At 39.6% G+C, this 14,161-nt stretch overlaps 1 protein-coding gene across 10 annotated transcripts in view; it reads right to left on the bottom strand.

The window, feature by feature from the left end:
* Positions 1-14,161, bottom strand: part of ZFYVE26 (zinc finger FYVE-type containing 26) — a 51,220-nt gene that overhangs the window by 12,993 nt on the left and 24,066 nt on the right. For 7 of the 10 annotated variants that reach the window (XM_054197893.1, XM_054197884.1, XM_054197886.1 and 4 more), the window contains 12 exons: positions 13,608-13,835; positions 12,104-12,209; positions 10,570-11,309; positions 9,823-10,019; positions 8,828-8,932; positions 8,129-8,251; positions 7,219-7,395; positions 5,832-6,078; positions 4,628-4,726; positions 2,773-2,930; positions 1,686-1,855; positions 294-322 (listed from right to left, as the gene is read on the bottom strand). In XM_054197893.1, the coding sequence (XP_054053868.1) occupies positions 294-322; positions 1,686-1,855; positions 2,773-2,930; positions 4,628-4,726; positions 5,832-6,078; positions 7,219-7,395; positions 8,129-8,251; positions 8,828-8,932; positions 9,823-10,019; positions 10,570-11,309; positions 12,104-12,209; positions 13,608-13,835 (2,379 nt within the window). The remainder of the gene's footprint in view (positions 1-293; positions 323-1,685; positions 1,856-2,772; positions 2,931-4,627; positions 4,727-5,831; positions 6,079-7,218; positions 7,396-8,128; positions 8,252-8,827; positions 8,933-9,822; positions 10,020-10,569; positions 11,310-12,103; positions 12,210-13,607; positions 13,836-14,161) is intronic. The other 3 variants (XM_054197885.1, XM_054197887.1, XM_054197891.1) reach the window with 1 other exon arrangement.

The following is a 14,161-nucleotide window of genomic DNA, read 5'->3' as shown; positions in this document are numbered from 1 at the left end:
TAACTGCAGTATGCAAAGTGCATTCTCCAACTGTTGTTTTTCAGTTCCTTCCTTTAATCCCCATCCAGCACATTCAACATTGGCTCAGACATCTCTCCTAAATCTCAGCTTCCATTCACAGAAGTTTGGAATGCTCAGTTTCAGACTGCACATGTGAAAATCATCAGTGATATTCTGTAACTGAAGTTAGATCACCCTTCAGCTGCAACTAGATGTATCAGCTTCCTACCTCTAACACCACTGCTAATCAGGCACTTTAGAAGACTGAAGTTTAACATTACTCCACTCCTTACCTTCCACTGGGTCCTGATCTTCTTTTCTGCTGTAAGAAAATGACAGAAAGAAACATCATACCTACTCCAGCACACTGAGAAACACAGTTCTAAGAGAGATCAACATGGCTAGCCTTTTCAGAATGCTGTCTTGTAAAAATCTAGTATCCCTCCCTCCCTGCCCTCTCCAACCCATTGCCGTGCCCCGACCCCCTGCTGTCTGGAAATCTAAGATCCTGCCTCTGCTCTGCATTGTTGTATTTCAACTACGCTAAGTAATGAGTTCTTATAACCTTCTGTAGGAATAACCTTATAGTTATTATAAACTTCTGTTGCACACATCATAAAAGAGCAGACACTGAGAACAAGAACTGCCCAGTATCAGAATATGCAACAGCTAAAATGAAGTTTTTGGCATCCAGTTCTCTGTCCTTAAGATTTAGTTGGTTTTGATATACAAATAGGGCGAGTATAAAAAAACCCAAGACATTTAAGCAATTAGAACATTACAGGCAGCATTTAAACTCACTGCTAGGCTCTGCTGACCTAATCTGGCAGTGTAAGCAACCATTCTGATGCAACCTGGTTTAACTAGACGTGACTGATTATTTTTTTCAGAGGTTCCTTTTCACATCTGCACCATATTCCTCTTTTTCTAGCAAGCCTGCCGATACTGACATAGGAGATACTGCTATCTGCAGGCTTGCTTGGAAAAGAGGAAATGCAGCTGAAAGCACAGCTGAAAAGAGTGAGTTTTACTCTCTGTGACACTGGCAGCATATCAGCAGGCTTGATGAGGTCACAGAGAGTAAAACTCATTTCAGTTGCACTTTTCATCAGCTCGCCTAACATACACACAATGAATTTCGGTCCAATTCTCAGCTTAAAGCAACCACATCATGAAAATCTGTCGTCACAGCTGTCTCTTTTATTAAAGGCAGTTTCAAAGCCGATCTAGTCATGAACTTGCTCTTCAATCCGCAAGGGTTCAAGGATTTATAATCAAGGGATTACAGAGTAACATTAAAACACTGGTATGTTCAGCAGAGCTAGTCAACATGTGACATTAATCTGGGAGCCGAGTAAACTGCAAGAAACTTTGTAACACTGTAGTAGTTTATGCCGAATATGTTTTGCATCAAAACATTCAATTCTCAGGTTTAATGATCTACTGATGTTTAAATAATTAAGGACTTTGTTGCCTGGCTCTCCAGTGTTCTTTCTAATATGAAAAGTAAACTGAGGCATAAGGAACATCCCCACACCTATCAAACCTGAAAATCCCAGCAGATGGAGGACAAAAAGCTGATGTTACTATATTATCCAAATAAACCCACATGCTTATTTCTCTCTCATTCCATTCACATACTCTGCTGTGTAGATGAAATTGAGAATTAGAATGGAAGGACTTACCTGCTTTTGGCTTGTACCAAGCCAGGCAGATGTTCTCTGTTGTAGTAGCTATAGCATTGATCGCATACACGAGACAGATTTTCTCTGCAAGCTTCTACTGCCATTTTCTTGGTGGAGCAAGAGCTGCACACCAGCCTGCCACAGCGCCTGCAGTGATGGCGCCTGTTAAACTAAGCAAGAGGTCATGGATGATCAGCAGAAAGAATTTACTGAAGTCCCCTTCCGTATCAGCCTCCACTCACGATTAACTTACTCCCTTTGAAGAGAGGAAACAGCCTGCACAATAAGGCTTTTCAGAACTATACAATGATTGATTCTCACTGTTACAGTTCCTTTCCAGAGAGGGCATGGCAAAAGAAAGAAAAAAAAAATCCAAAACCCAGAGGCAGGTATTTTGCAGTCTTGGGCTTTCCACTATTTAAGTTGTCCCAATTTTGATTACAGCGCTATTTAGATCATCTCTTGGAAGTCAGAAGCTGTAGACTGTCTTTCTGACACCTTCTTAGTATTTTCCAAATTCAAAAGCAACAGATACTTTGAGAAAACAGTACTGTTTCTAAGGAACAGAAGATAACAGATTACCAGCACACCTGCAAAACTCAAAATTAACTTTTTCCCTTAGAGCAACAATGCAGATGCTCAAATACTCTATGAAACAACGGGTTTTAGAAAAGTGTAACCAACAGCAAAAATTACATTTTCTATACTGGTAATCTGAATCATCTGATGCTCATGCTGTTTTGTGACAGCATGGTCAACTAGACAGCCTTTTGAAATATTAAAACTTCTATTGTTACACATTTTTAGATCTCATGGTTGTCTCCTCTCTGATGACCAGATCTCTTCTTTAGGCTCTATCACTTCACAGGACTCTGAAAGGAGCTAATCATTGCCAGTCTCCTCAACTACACTAAGTAGAAATTAATGGTTTAATACTCAAGGACTGGCAGTCTTGTCAGGACTACACTGATGCAGACAAACTTCCTAAAGTAGCTAGTGCCTCTTAGGAAGCTGACTATGAGCAAGTGTTCATATTAAGGTTCGTATTAAGTTCTAGCAATGTCTGTACTTCATTTTTGTGCCTTACCATAGTAAAGCGTTCAGTTTTGCAAACCATACATATTGTTTCAGTGTCATCAGGTATCCATTGCTGCTTTGGTGGTGGCTTCTCAGGAGGCACAAATTCTTGAGGAAACAAATTCTGCTGCAGACTTCTGTCTCTCGGACTTGCAGATATGGTACCACCTTAAGAAGAGCCAGGCCAAGAGAAACATGGAATGGGACTTAAGCTGTTTAATGGAGTCCTGAATATCAGAAAACACTACAAACTTACTGAGGCTGTAAGAATTTTCTGGCTCACAAGATGACTACAATTATCTTTCAACCACGCATGGCAGAACAACATTATGTAAGGAATATATATGATTTAATCTAAAATTGTAATCTTAAGGATACACAGTGTTGACATTCCTGAAGACTGAGACTTTTCTTTGTTATCTCAGGAGAGGTGTGGTATGGCTAGCAACAGCATATCCCTCCCTGTTCTGGTCCCCTTTACAATCTACTGCGGGGAAATCAGTTCAAAGAGGCAGGAGTTTAAGTTTTTGGCCTTTGGGATCTCTGACCTTGCCAATGAAAGTCTCACTGAATCAAGTTTTACAGTATTAGATAGGCTTTTAGTTTATATGATGTGAGCCAGTTACACTACAGCCTAATTAAAAAGTGCGAGCCATCTTCTGTGTACATGAATACTAGAAGAAAAAATCTCCATTCAATAAAGCTAATTCACACTCATCCAAGTAGATATTGGATTGCAAAGGAATTAGAGGACAATTAGAGGCATTTGAGGTTTTTTTTAAACAACATATAGATATTAAACTGACCATTATGTGAAAAACTGAAGAGATACACAACCCAAGCCAAGATGCTGCTGTCATTTCAAGATGCTGCTGTCACTTCGTGTGGGCAGAGCAAGAAGAGTCTTCAGCTCAGGATACAGAACCAGACAACGGTTCAGACACCCTAGACTGTAGATGAGGATATAAACCTCCAGCTCTAGTTTAGGCCCATCACTTGCTGAGAATCACCAGCCTTAGAGGTCTGAGGATATCCTTTGCTAGTCATTCCCTGAGAGTGCAAACTGTGCATCTCTCACAATATATATCCTCGGAGGAGTATTTCTTGCATTAGATGCTGAATGGAACCTATAAAAGGATTTGTGTCTTGTTTTAAGCCACAGATATTCTTCAGTAGCTTTGGCTTAAATTATTTTGTTTCTATTTATTTGTGTTTGAGGACTATGAGTGGAGCCTCTCAGACAATACCAGGTGTGCTATTTCCCTCAGGTCACAAGAGGGATCCAAGAAAAAATAAATTCAAGGACCAAAAGAATGACAAAAAAAATACAATGTAGATGAGATTTCTACTGTAAAACCAAAGTTAAGATCCAGAAGAAAAAGTTACTGAGTAAAGAACAGGAAGCCAGGGACAAGTACCACAATGATGGGCTTCCAGACAAGCTCTGCCTATCTACCAAAGAGAGAATACAGAAGTCAAGACACAGAAAGATTAACCTGCAGCACCATTAATCCACTAGCAACCTAGCTCTGGCAAAGAGGTAATTTTTCTTTTCCTGCAGATGTAGTCCCATTTCCCGTACTCTGTTCAGGCTTGTTTTTCTCCGTAGGGTTTGTAACACAAAGGCTTGGTGATGATTTTTCAGACATTTTGTAGACACCTACCAAAAATCAAAACAGAGCCATACACTTCTTGTTCCCCATTAAATTTTCTTTTAATTGGGCCCAAAGCACCTAACTGTAGAGACCTACTAACCTGCATTAAATATGACCCAAGTTACTATTAAGCAGTAGGAGATACATATATAGGGTATAAAACAAATAAGAACAGATTGAAGGAAAACAGCACCAAGGTCTTAACCTTACCAGCAAAGCTGACAGGAGATAGTTCCGATGATCCTGATTTAGAGAGCGCTTCACATTCCAATACCTGATTGAGATTTTCTTGGATACGTACCAGAGAATCTAGGACAAAGGGAAGAAAATATAATAAAATCAGAGAACAATACTGGACACACATCTACCTGTTTTTAAGAAGATTAGAGGAATCCATTCACAGGAGTATGTAAGCACAGGACTAGCTATGTAATTACACATTACTATGTTCTCATGAAAATTAGTCCACAACCATTAATGCAAAACTATATAAAATTCAATGACCTAAAACACAGAGAAAGGTATCCTTACCAAAGCAATGGATTACGGATAGGCACAGGAATAATACAGCAGAGAACAAGTATGAAATGTGAAAGCAATTAGTTGACACAAGATACTCATGGCAAATATTAGATGCTTCACATCTCAGTGGAAGGAACACACTTGCAAAGTTATAGGTCATTTGGCAGGAAAAGATAAGTCTGATGCTTTTATGTTAACAAGAGCTGCATCTTTAAATCATAAAATGAAGTCAGCATTTGGAAACTGGCATAATGCAAGTTGGTACCATATATGTAGACATAAATATAGACAGGCCCACAGAGCACCTGCTTTTAATAGAGCAAAACAAAAGCACTGGGCTTGATCTGCAGCACCCTCTGCTGTTCCAGTTCTAAAACCCTGAAAGGAGAGAGCTGAATGCAGGAGAATCGAAGACAACACAGATGAGAAGGGATTGGCAAACCAGAAAGGAGAACTGTGCCGAAAATGTTAAATAGAACTACAGGTTTAAAAATCATTTATATGAAAAAAGGAACAGGACTCTGGTAGGAGGGAAGACTATGGAAGATTAAATCCCCATTCGATTTGGGACAAGATGCATCTGGCTGCAGGTTTTAGAACTACTGAAGTCATCAGTGACTGCGTTAAACAGGAATGAAATAAATTTGAACAATATCAAATAAGAAGAGAGACCCCAAAGAGGAGCAACAGAGGAAAGTCAAAGAAACCCTGGAAGCTGTTGGTCATTGAGAACATCTATTTAGAAGAAAGGCAAAGACTTTAACATGTTCTGGGCTAGAGGGAGACTGGATGCACTCATCTAAAAATGTTGTGGCACAATTGGCAAAATGATCATGGAGGGAAGCTGGCCCTTCTTTCCCAAGTGAAAAACAGCATTCTCACAGACAGTCACCTGATCTCTTTTCTTTTAATGCGAAAGGGAAGTTGAGAGCTTTTCCTGCATACTTGGAGAGCAAATTGTCAATGTCTTCTACGGTAAAACCAATTTCCTGTCCAGCTAAGAGTTGGTGTAGTGTCTGCACAGCAACAGCTACCCAGTCCACCTTCATATTCATGAGGAGCTGTTCCAGCATGAGCAGTGGCCTGGAGGAGAGGTGGAAGTAGTTAACACGGGAGAGCTCAGGCAGAGTCAGCAGCACCTGAGACACAAGGAAAAAAGCATATGTTAAAATTATACACCTTCAAATCTGTGCTTCTGTGAGATTAGACAATAAACTAGCACAGTAGCTTAGGCAGAGAAGAGAATAACATATAAAGGCAAAAAAAAATGGAGGCAGGAATTCTCAGACTTACTCCTACTTCTATTACAGTATTACTGCAAGGATTTGCAGAAATTACTTAGTTTGCACTTTCCCATTCTATAAAACACTGCCTCACTTCAGAGGCAGTTGAAGAGTGGAAAGCACTTTGTGACCCTGTGACAAATATGTTCTAGCAGGGTAGAGCAAGTACATTCTCTTATTAAAATAAGCTTGTAAAAAGAATATCAGCCCAATTCTTATCCTTTCCTTATAAAGGGAAACACCGAGAGGAAAAAACAACAGCAATTCTCCTGAAGATGGACAGTTAATGTGGACACTTTCTAAAATAAATAATGTCTTCAAAAGGGACAAGTAAGGAAACAGGAAGCTCAGCAAAATACTGTTGTGGCACACACTGGAGCAAGCTGCTATTTGTAGTCCTACAACAAAATATACATTATGAAAAGCACTGCTTTTTGTTTATATATAATGCATTTGACTAAGGTCACCTACTGGTTAATGTATCCATTCCCGGGCTGAGCACAGAACCTGTATGACTTCTGTAAAGGCAATGGCCATCCAAGAAGAGTGATAGTGTTTACCTTTGGAAGGCACTTGGGAGAAACATGCCATGTAAGTGTCAAAGACTCTCTGACACAGAGAGTAAGTTGAGGATGCTTTCTTTTTCACTGGGACAAAGATAACATCTCTCCTGATAAACACTGCAATTTTATTTTATACCCCTCTTCCTTTTACTCTTGTGCATTTCTCCACTCCCTACAGCTCAAACACAAGACTGTTCTGTTCATATTGGGAGCTGCAACCACCTCATAATACCAGAACTGCAGAGATGGAAAAGAAGTTTTAAGCCATCTCTAACCTTTTTTTGGATCCATGAGGCTCAGGATCTTAGATCTGATATGGTGAGAATGCTCTGGTAAAATCTATAGACTTTATATTTATGTGTATTATGTATTATAAAATTACTTATATAAAACTATATTGCTGTTAATCCCACAATGCAGGAGTTTTACTCACCTTTGATCCCATATAAAGTGCCTGGATTTCATTACGGCGTGCTGTTGTCAGGTTCGCATAGAAGTGACCTGTGAGGTAATCAGCCAGGAAATGAGACGCTGCCAAGTTCGGAGACTGGTCAAGAGACTGTTCACTGATGGCAAGGCAAATACCAGGGTCTTCAATTCTTTGTAAAAGCTACAAATACAAACAAAATACAGTATTCCTGGAAAGTAGCCTTTATAACAGGCAGTCCATGACAGATTATTGCCCTACAATGGTCCAGCAAGCAAATTAACTTGCACAAGTGTCTTGCATATATAAGGATGATGTAAATAACCCATTTATAGACTACTCATTACCTATTTGCTTCATCTATTAATCAAAGTATTTTTAAAATTAAAGCAAGCGGAAAATTAAGCAACGAATGGGACAAAAGATATAGTGATGAGAAAGCTTCACTTTGCTTCCAGAAAGTTTTCTAAGCTACATAGTCTGAAGGAGTCTGCACTTTATTTTACGTTCTCTGTTATTAGGAACAGCTCTATAATTATTAAAACCAGAAGAATTCACACTTCACTAATTTGGGCACTGAAGCACAACTGACCAATTCCTGCTATTAGTTCCACTTCTGTTTCTTCTGCTTAAGCAGAACAGAAATGCTTCATTATGATTTTTCAAATAAAAGCGGCCTTGTATTTCCATGTAAGTGACATTTATGCTATTAGGTCCAACAACTAGATTGCCAAGCTGGATTTTCACTTAAGCGGAACAGAGGAGAGCCAGGATACTGAAAGCATATCTAAGCAAATAGCATCTCTTAAAAGCGATGAACCAAAAAAGCCACAAAAATGCACACAAAGAAGGCAAACAAAACAGTTCTCAACTTATTTGACCTATGCATGTAGGGCTGAAAGAGTCCTGCTATTACCTGCAATGCTTTTTCCATGTCTCCCATCTCCAATAAGTGGAGAAGGTGCTCACGGTGAAGGTTGATCAAATCTTCCCTTGGGACAGGATATAGGTGGCCCCATTCCTCACACAACTCATAATCCTAAAGAATTAAAAAAAAAAGTTAAAAAAATAAAAGAAGGACAAACTCTAGTCTCTCTCATACAGCTGTTTCTCCCAAAGTTCTAATCAACTTCTTGAGAAATTCTATAGCTTAGACTCCTCTCCCAAATGCAAAAAGTAATAATTACACTGACAATGGGAAGATGACAGTCAATTTTGTCAGTCACAGCCTGCATTGAGAATACCTTCTCATATCACAGTAAGCAAGTTGGCTTTTTAGAGAGACACTTTTTCTACAGTATTAGAACTTCTATAATAATCAAGCCTGTATTATGCCGAAAGCCATGCTATTAAAGTCTTCAAAATTCTAAGAGAAGAGAACAGGTTGTATCTCAGAGTAAGAATTATAATTTAAATTTAAGGATTATTAACTACATGTAAATCTTGACATTAAACACAGACCTGTATTTGTTTCTGTAGCACAGAACTGAGTAAAGGAATCCTTCCTCTCAAGGTTATCTCCATTGATCAGTGTTTTAAGATGCTATTTCAACAAATTTATCTATTCGAGTTTAGTGCATTCTAATACAACAAAATTCCCATAATGATGCCTAACCTTTGCTTTCAGAATGATGTTCATGACAGCCTCGGGGTCATCAGTGCAGGCTTTTTTCAGATCTTGCCAGTCATTCCACAATGGTTCATTTTGCACATTCAAAATCTGAAAAAATTAATATTAGGGTAGCACAAATTTTAAAAGCTTTATCTACAACAATCATTAAGTCTCAGAAAACTGCTGAGCTGATCACATCAAGAGTTGCTTCATACAAAGGAAAAAGTTAAAAAGGAGATTCATATTTATCGCTAGCCCTTTCTGGGATGATGCAATGCACTTGCACTCCAAAAAAGACTATGCAGTTTTCTCAGAGGTATAAGTCTACAAAGTACATTTACAAGGGAAGGTTTAATTATAAGGGAAGGCAATAATTATGAATGAAAAAGTACACGTATATTGCAGACATCACTGGCACTGCAGATAACTGAGCTAACTGTCAGTTAGCAGAACTATCACCAGACAGAGCTCAGCAGGAATTTATTATTCCTTTCTTTGCTCTGTTTGGCTTTTCAGTCGGTGCTGAATTCCAGGCCAGCTAGTCTGACCTAACTTTGGTATCAGCAGTAAGAAGAACTGACTGCAATACAGACATGCTTATTAGACCACTAGTCTTATACACCATGCCTACTTGGTACATCTGCACCTCTCAAACTTGTAAAATGATGAATTGCCACCGAAAGCTTCCAGAGGCTCTAGTGTTTGTACAGAATGGAAAAACATACTTTGTAAAAAAGCAGCCTCACACAAATGTTTATGTCTAATCATATCTGCAGACCTGAATGCTAATAGGAAAGTGGCAAAGTTACGAAGGATGCAAGCAGAGTGTTAACCGGACACTAAAGCACTGGAAAACACATGAACGGTTTTGGACGAAAGACATTAAAAGCTTTTGCGGTCAAAAAATAACAAAGGGCTAAAGTTGTTTCAAAGGACAAGTATATTTGCTCCCTGCTGCCTATTTCATCTCACTGGTTACTTAAAGAATGACTTTGTACCTTTTGATAAACCTGAAGTTCTTTCTTCCTGCTCTGCAGACTTTCTTTTAGTTCATCAGTCACGCCCAAATCAGAAATGCAATAAGCTAGGATTTCCAAACAGGCATCGAGGGGCCATTTGTCCAGACAGCGCAGGGCCAGCCTACCTCTCAACGTCGCATTTTTTACTGGGAACAAGTATTGCCAACCATCCTTATCTGTAGAGGAAACAAATCACTGGTTTGAAACTCAGTTTCTGTAATTTGAAAAATAAAAAAATCCTCATCCTTACTGAATTGCGTCACCAAGAGAAACAGTATGGTGCTGAAAAACTTACACCAGATTTATCCCAAGTGTCACATTCTTGGGAAGTAACCAAAGTTAGCATGGGACCCTTACTACCTTTATACTCCAAAAGGTACCTCCTTTCACAGAATACATCATCCATGTACGACAATGATACTGCTGTAAGACATGTTCCACTAACAGTACTCAGCTCTTCACATAAAAATAACACCACAGATGCATTCCAATTCTCTTGTACCTAATTGGTCAGGATCTATACATTTGCAAAACAAAAAATACACCACCAGAGAAAGCAAATCCAGGATGAAGGAAGGGAAGGGACCTGTTTCTGTCTTTGGATTTGCCCAAGAACCACTATCTTAGTTTCCACCTCCTGACACAGGCTGTATTCTTTATTTAAAAAAAAAAAAAAAAGAAAAAGAAAGAGATCACAGGAAAAAAGCCTGACTTAATCCTTCTCACCTTCAGCAGTTGCACAGCTCAGCACAGCATCCTTCACATTGACCAGCTCCTCCACATCCTGACTGTACAGATCCAAGACCTTCAGAGCTCTGTCCCAATCCTTTGCAGCAAGAGCTTCTTCAAAGACTCCCGTTAATACCTTAACAGCTGTGGTGGAATGCAATCCTAGGAGAACCAGAGATATGTAAGTCTTGCCAGAGAAGACAGCAGCCAAACTGCTACCTTCCTCTTGATGATGCTGAAGTGGCTCAAACATAGCAAGAAGAAACCTTTCCAATATTGGGAACTCCTTCAACAATGCTTCACACTCCCTGGAAATCTGTTCCAAACCTAAGGGCACCTCCCGTTTGCCCCGAAATTCCATCCAAGATAAACTTGATTTGGAAGTTTTCTGTATATTAGATGCACTTAGACATGCCACTGTAGCCATTAGCTTCGACTGAGACTTCAGGAAGTCCAGGGAGGAGGAAGTGAGTGTGTGCTGGCTCAAGTCAGTCACAGAGGATGGGGCCTGAGTGGAAATATCCTCAAAGGTCACTGCAGAATCATGAATAGGTATTTCAACATCTGGAAGGAAGTGGTAGGCACACTGGTGTGCTAAGTTGCTGATGTTTGTCAGAAGAGACTTTGCCTGGCTGTTTTGCCTTGCACTGCACAAAGACAGTGGTTCACAGCAACAGTTAACAATAACTTGCTGCACATTCAAGTTCAACTCTTCTTTAGCCAAGAGAGAAGAAAGCCTGCAGGATTGAAAACAAAACCAGCTTACACACACAAAAGGTACTTTACAATTACATATTCTCATAAGTCTTCCAAATGTTTTGTGAACGCAAGCCCCCTAATATTCTTCACAGGTACATACAGGGAAAGAGTACATATCCTATGTTTACCCAGTATGAAAAAAAAACATACACAGCACAACATTGACAACCTCAGAGCTTATGCTGACATTCCTTTAAAGAAAAGGAACTTACTTATCAAACATTGACTTTTATCTGAATAAAACACACAAAAATGGTTCACCATTAGTGCTCATCTTTTTAAGAGCTATTTCATCAAATCAGACACTTTCCATGCCAGCCTAATTTCATAATTTGTGATGGAAGAACATTAGATTATTCAGTTTATCTGCTGACCAGGGCAAGAGCCGTGTCCAGCTGTATTCTTAAGAAGCCTTAGTAGTCTATTTTATTTTGTTACACTGCTAAGCTGCAAGTCCACTGTTCTGAACTTTCACACATTCAATTAAAAAAAAAATCCACATAAATGCACTCTTTCTTCACAACATACAGTAATTGTTAAATATGTGGAGCTGCAGTTTGCCCTGTCAAAAATCTTCAAGTTGGTAGAGAAGCCAAAAACTAAGTTCCTCCCTGCACACTAATCCTTGCAGCATTAAGTGATCAACTGGTGGGACACAGCAGGCAGTACTTCTACCTGTGCTAAGTAGCCGGAGAAGAGTTCAAACCTGGGTGAGGTCCAAAGTCACCAAAACCAAAATAACCTAGAGAAGTATAATCTGAAAAGCACCAACCTGTCAGGATGAACCTGTCTCTCAAACACAAGCTGGGAGAGCAGCTGAGATGGACTCTGCTGTAACAGTATGAAAGGGTTCCCCACTTTCACTTCTGCAGATATATCTTTAAAAAAAATCAGAACGTTTATTATAATACAAAACACGTTAGCTGAGTACACCAACCAAGTCTTATTTTTGGAACACAAATTTTATGAGCCTGAACCTGAAACCTCTTTGACCAAATTCACAAAGGTCCACATTAACACTAGTGTGGTAAAATCCAGAGTAAATTGCAAGGTATTTGTGATTATAATACGATTCTCAAACTTGACACCACTGGCTCAGATTTTACTGGTCCTTTTACCAAAACAGGTAGAGTGGAGAGTCTTTGGCCTTTAAGTGAGATCCGGGTTCAGTTTAGCAACTCTACTTCAAACTTTCACCAAAACATGTATTTATGGTAAGAGACAGAAAATGCGCAGTATTGGTTTCTGAGGAGTCTCTGGATATAGGTTAGTGAGTCCATGCTCTATTCCAAAGGGAGCAAAGGCAGAGGGAATTCACAGACATACAGCTATTTCTACAAGAGGAGTTAAACCCTGGCCAGTATTGCCGAAAAGCCTTTGTATCCACTACTCATGTCGAGTAACTGTGAACAGATTCTCGTAAGCTTACCTTTTTCTTTTATCGTCCAGTACAATGAAATTTCCCGAGAACTCACTCGGTCCTTAAATATTGTGCATTTTTTTGGCTTTGGCAGTTAATCAATGAGGACTGAATCATGTCCATCGAAAAGTTACGGTTGGCATGGTAGTGACCTGAGCTGAACCAGCATGTCTGAAAACAGATCTTTAGCTTCTTTTCTTATCCTCTTGGGGAGGTATTCTCTGAAATCAGTACTGCGGTATTTTACATTACTGCAGCTCAATTAGTGTTAACTTCAAAAAACAGACAAGTGTTTTTTCCCCTGTCACACTGAATGGTTCTGTTCTGCTGACAGCTTCATGTGCTGATGGTGCATTTCTTTTCATGGACTGCCATCGTTTGCTGATTCTATGAAAAAATTTTGCCTGGTTGCCTCTGCACAGCCTTCTATGCAGTCTCTCCTTATCCCTCTGGAGCAGCAGGGCGCTGGCTGCCTCTAAGGGAGCTGAAAAGCATGCCGCATGCTGATCCACTGGATGCAAAAATCAATCTCGCCTTACAGGGTAGTGACCAGAATTTTGTACGTCAAGGGTTGTTTGTTCTGTCTAAATGAACTGCAGAATCTGGGTTGGTAGTTAGCATTACTGTTCTCGTTTTCCCACTGTCTATTTTTACCTTGGCTCTGCATGGCCTAGGTGTTAATAAATAATAAATAAAATTTAAAAAGCACTGCAGTAATCGGTTGAAACCAAAAGATCTGACTATACGTAGGTAGTAGGCATGTTTGGCAAGGAACCATTTTTGCACAATTACTTTCCAGACTACAGAGTCTGGGTATCTTCAGCTAGGCTCAGACTTTCCAGCAGAAACCCCTTACCTAGCTCTGCATTCAGGCTTCGTAACACAACCGCAGCCAGTGTAGTGATGTAGTCAAAGAAGGCCTTCACAAAGTTTGTCTGCATGCTGCTCTCTGGCATAGTTTGCATGTGTTGGTCAAGAGTCCTCAGCAAGAGCTGTGTTTGATTCCAAACCAGGTGCTTCTCCAGCTCTGCAGGTTTCAGAGAGGCCTGCTCCACCAAGGTGCCAAGCAGGGTCCCTTTAGACTCTGGTTTAAAAGAATAGACATACATCCAAGATTCAAGTAAGTATTAAATGCAAAAAAGGAACAGGGAGAAAAAAGAAAAAAAAAAGGAAAAAAGAGAAAGAAAGAGAGGGAAATGCCTTAGCCTAATTTCCTCTCTGCAATTACAGATTTCAGTCTAGGCATGGTAATTTCATTGGAAGCAGGAGAAATTTTCACAGCAGAATAAGCCAATGGTTCACCCAAATTGGTAACCATGCCTTTGACAAGTTAGAAACATATTAAGCCAGGCCTAAAATATATCTAGTTTTGTGTCATTAACACATAAACTTATTCTAAAATACAGATGT

This window comes from Rissa tridactyla, chromosome 4, assembly GCF_028500815.1.
Source record: "Rissa tridactyla isolate bRisTri1 chromosome 4, bRisTri1.patW.cur.20221130, whole genome shotgun sequence".
NCBI classification, from domain to species: Eukaryota; Metazoa; Chordata; class Aves; order Charadriiformes; family Laridae; genus Rissa; species Rissa tridactyla.
This window is presented reverse-complemented; position numbering and strand designations above follow the sequence as displayed.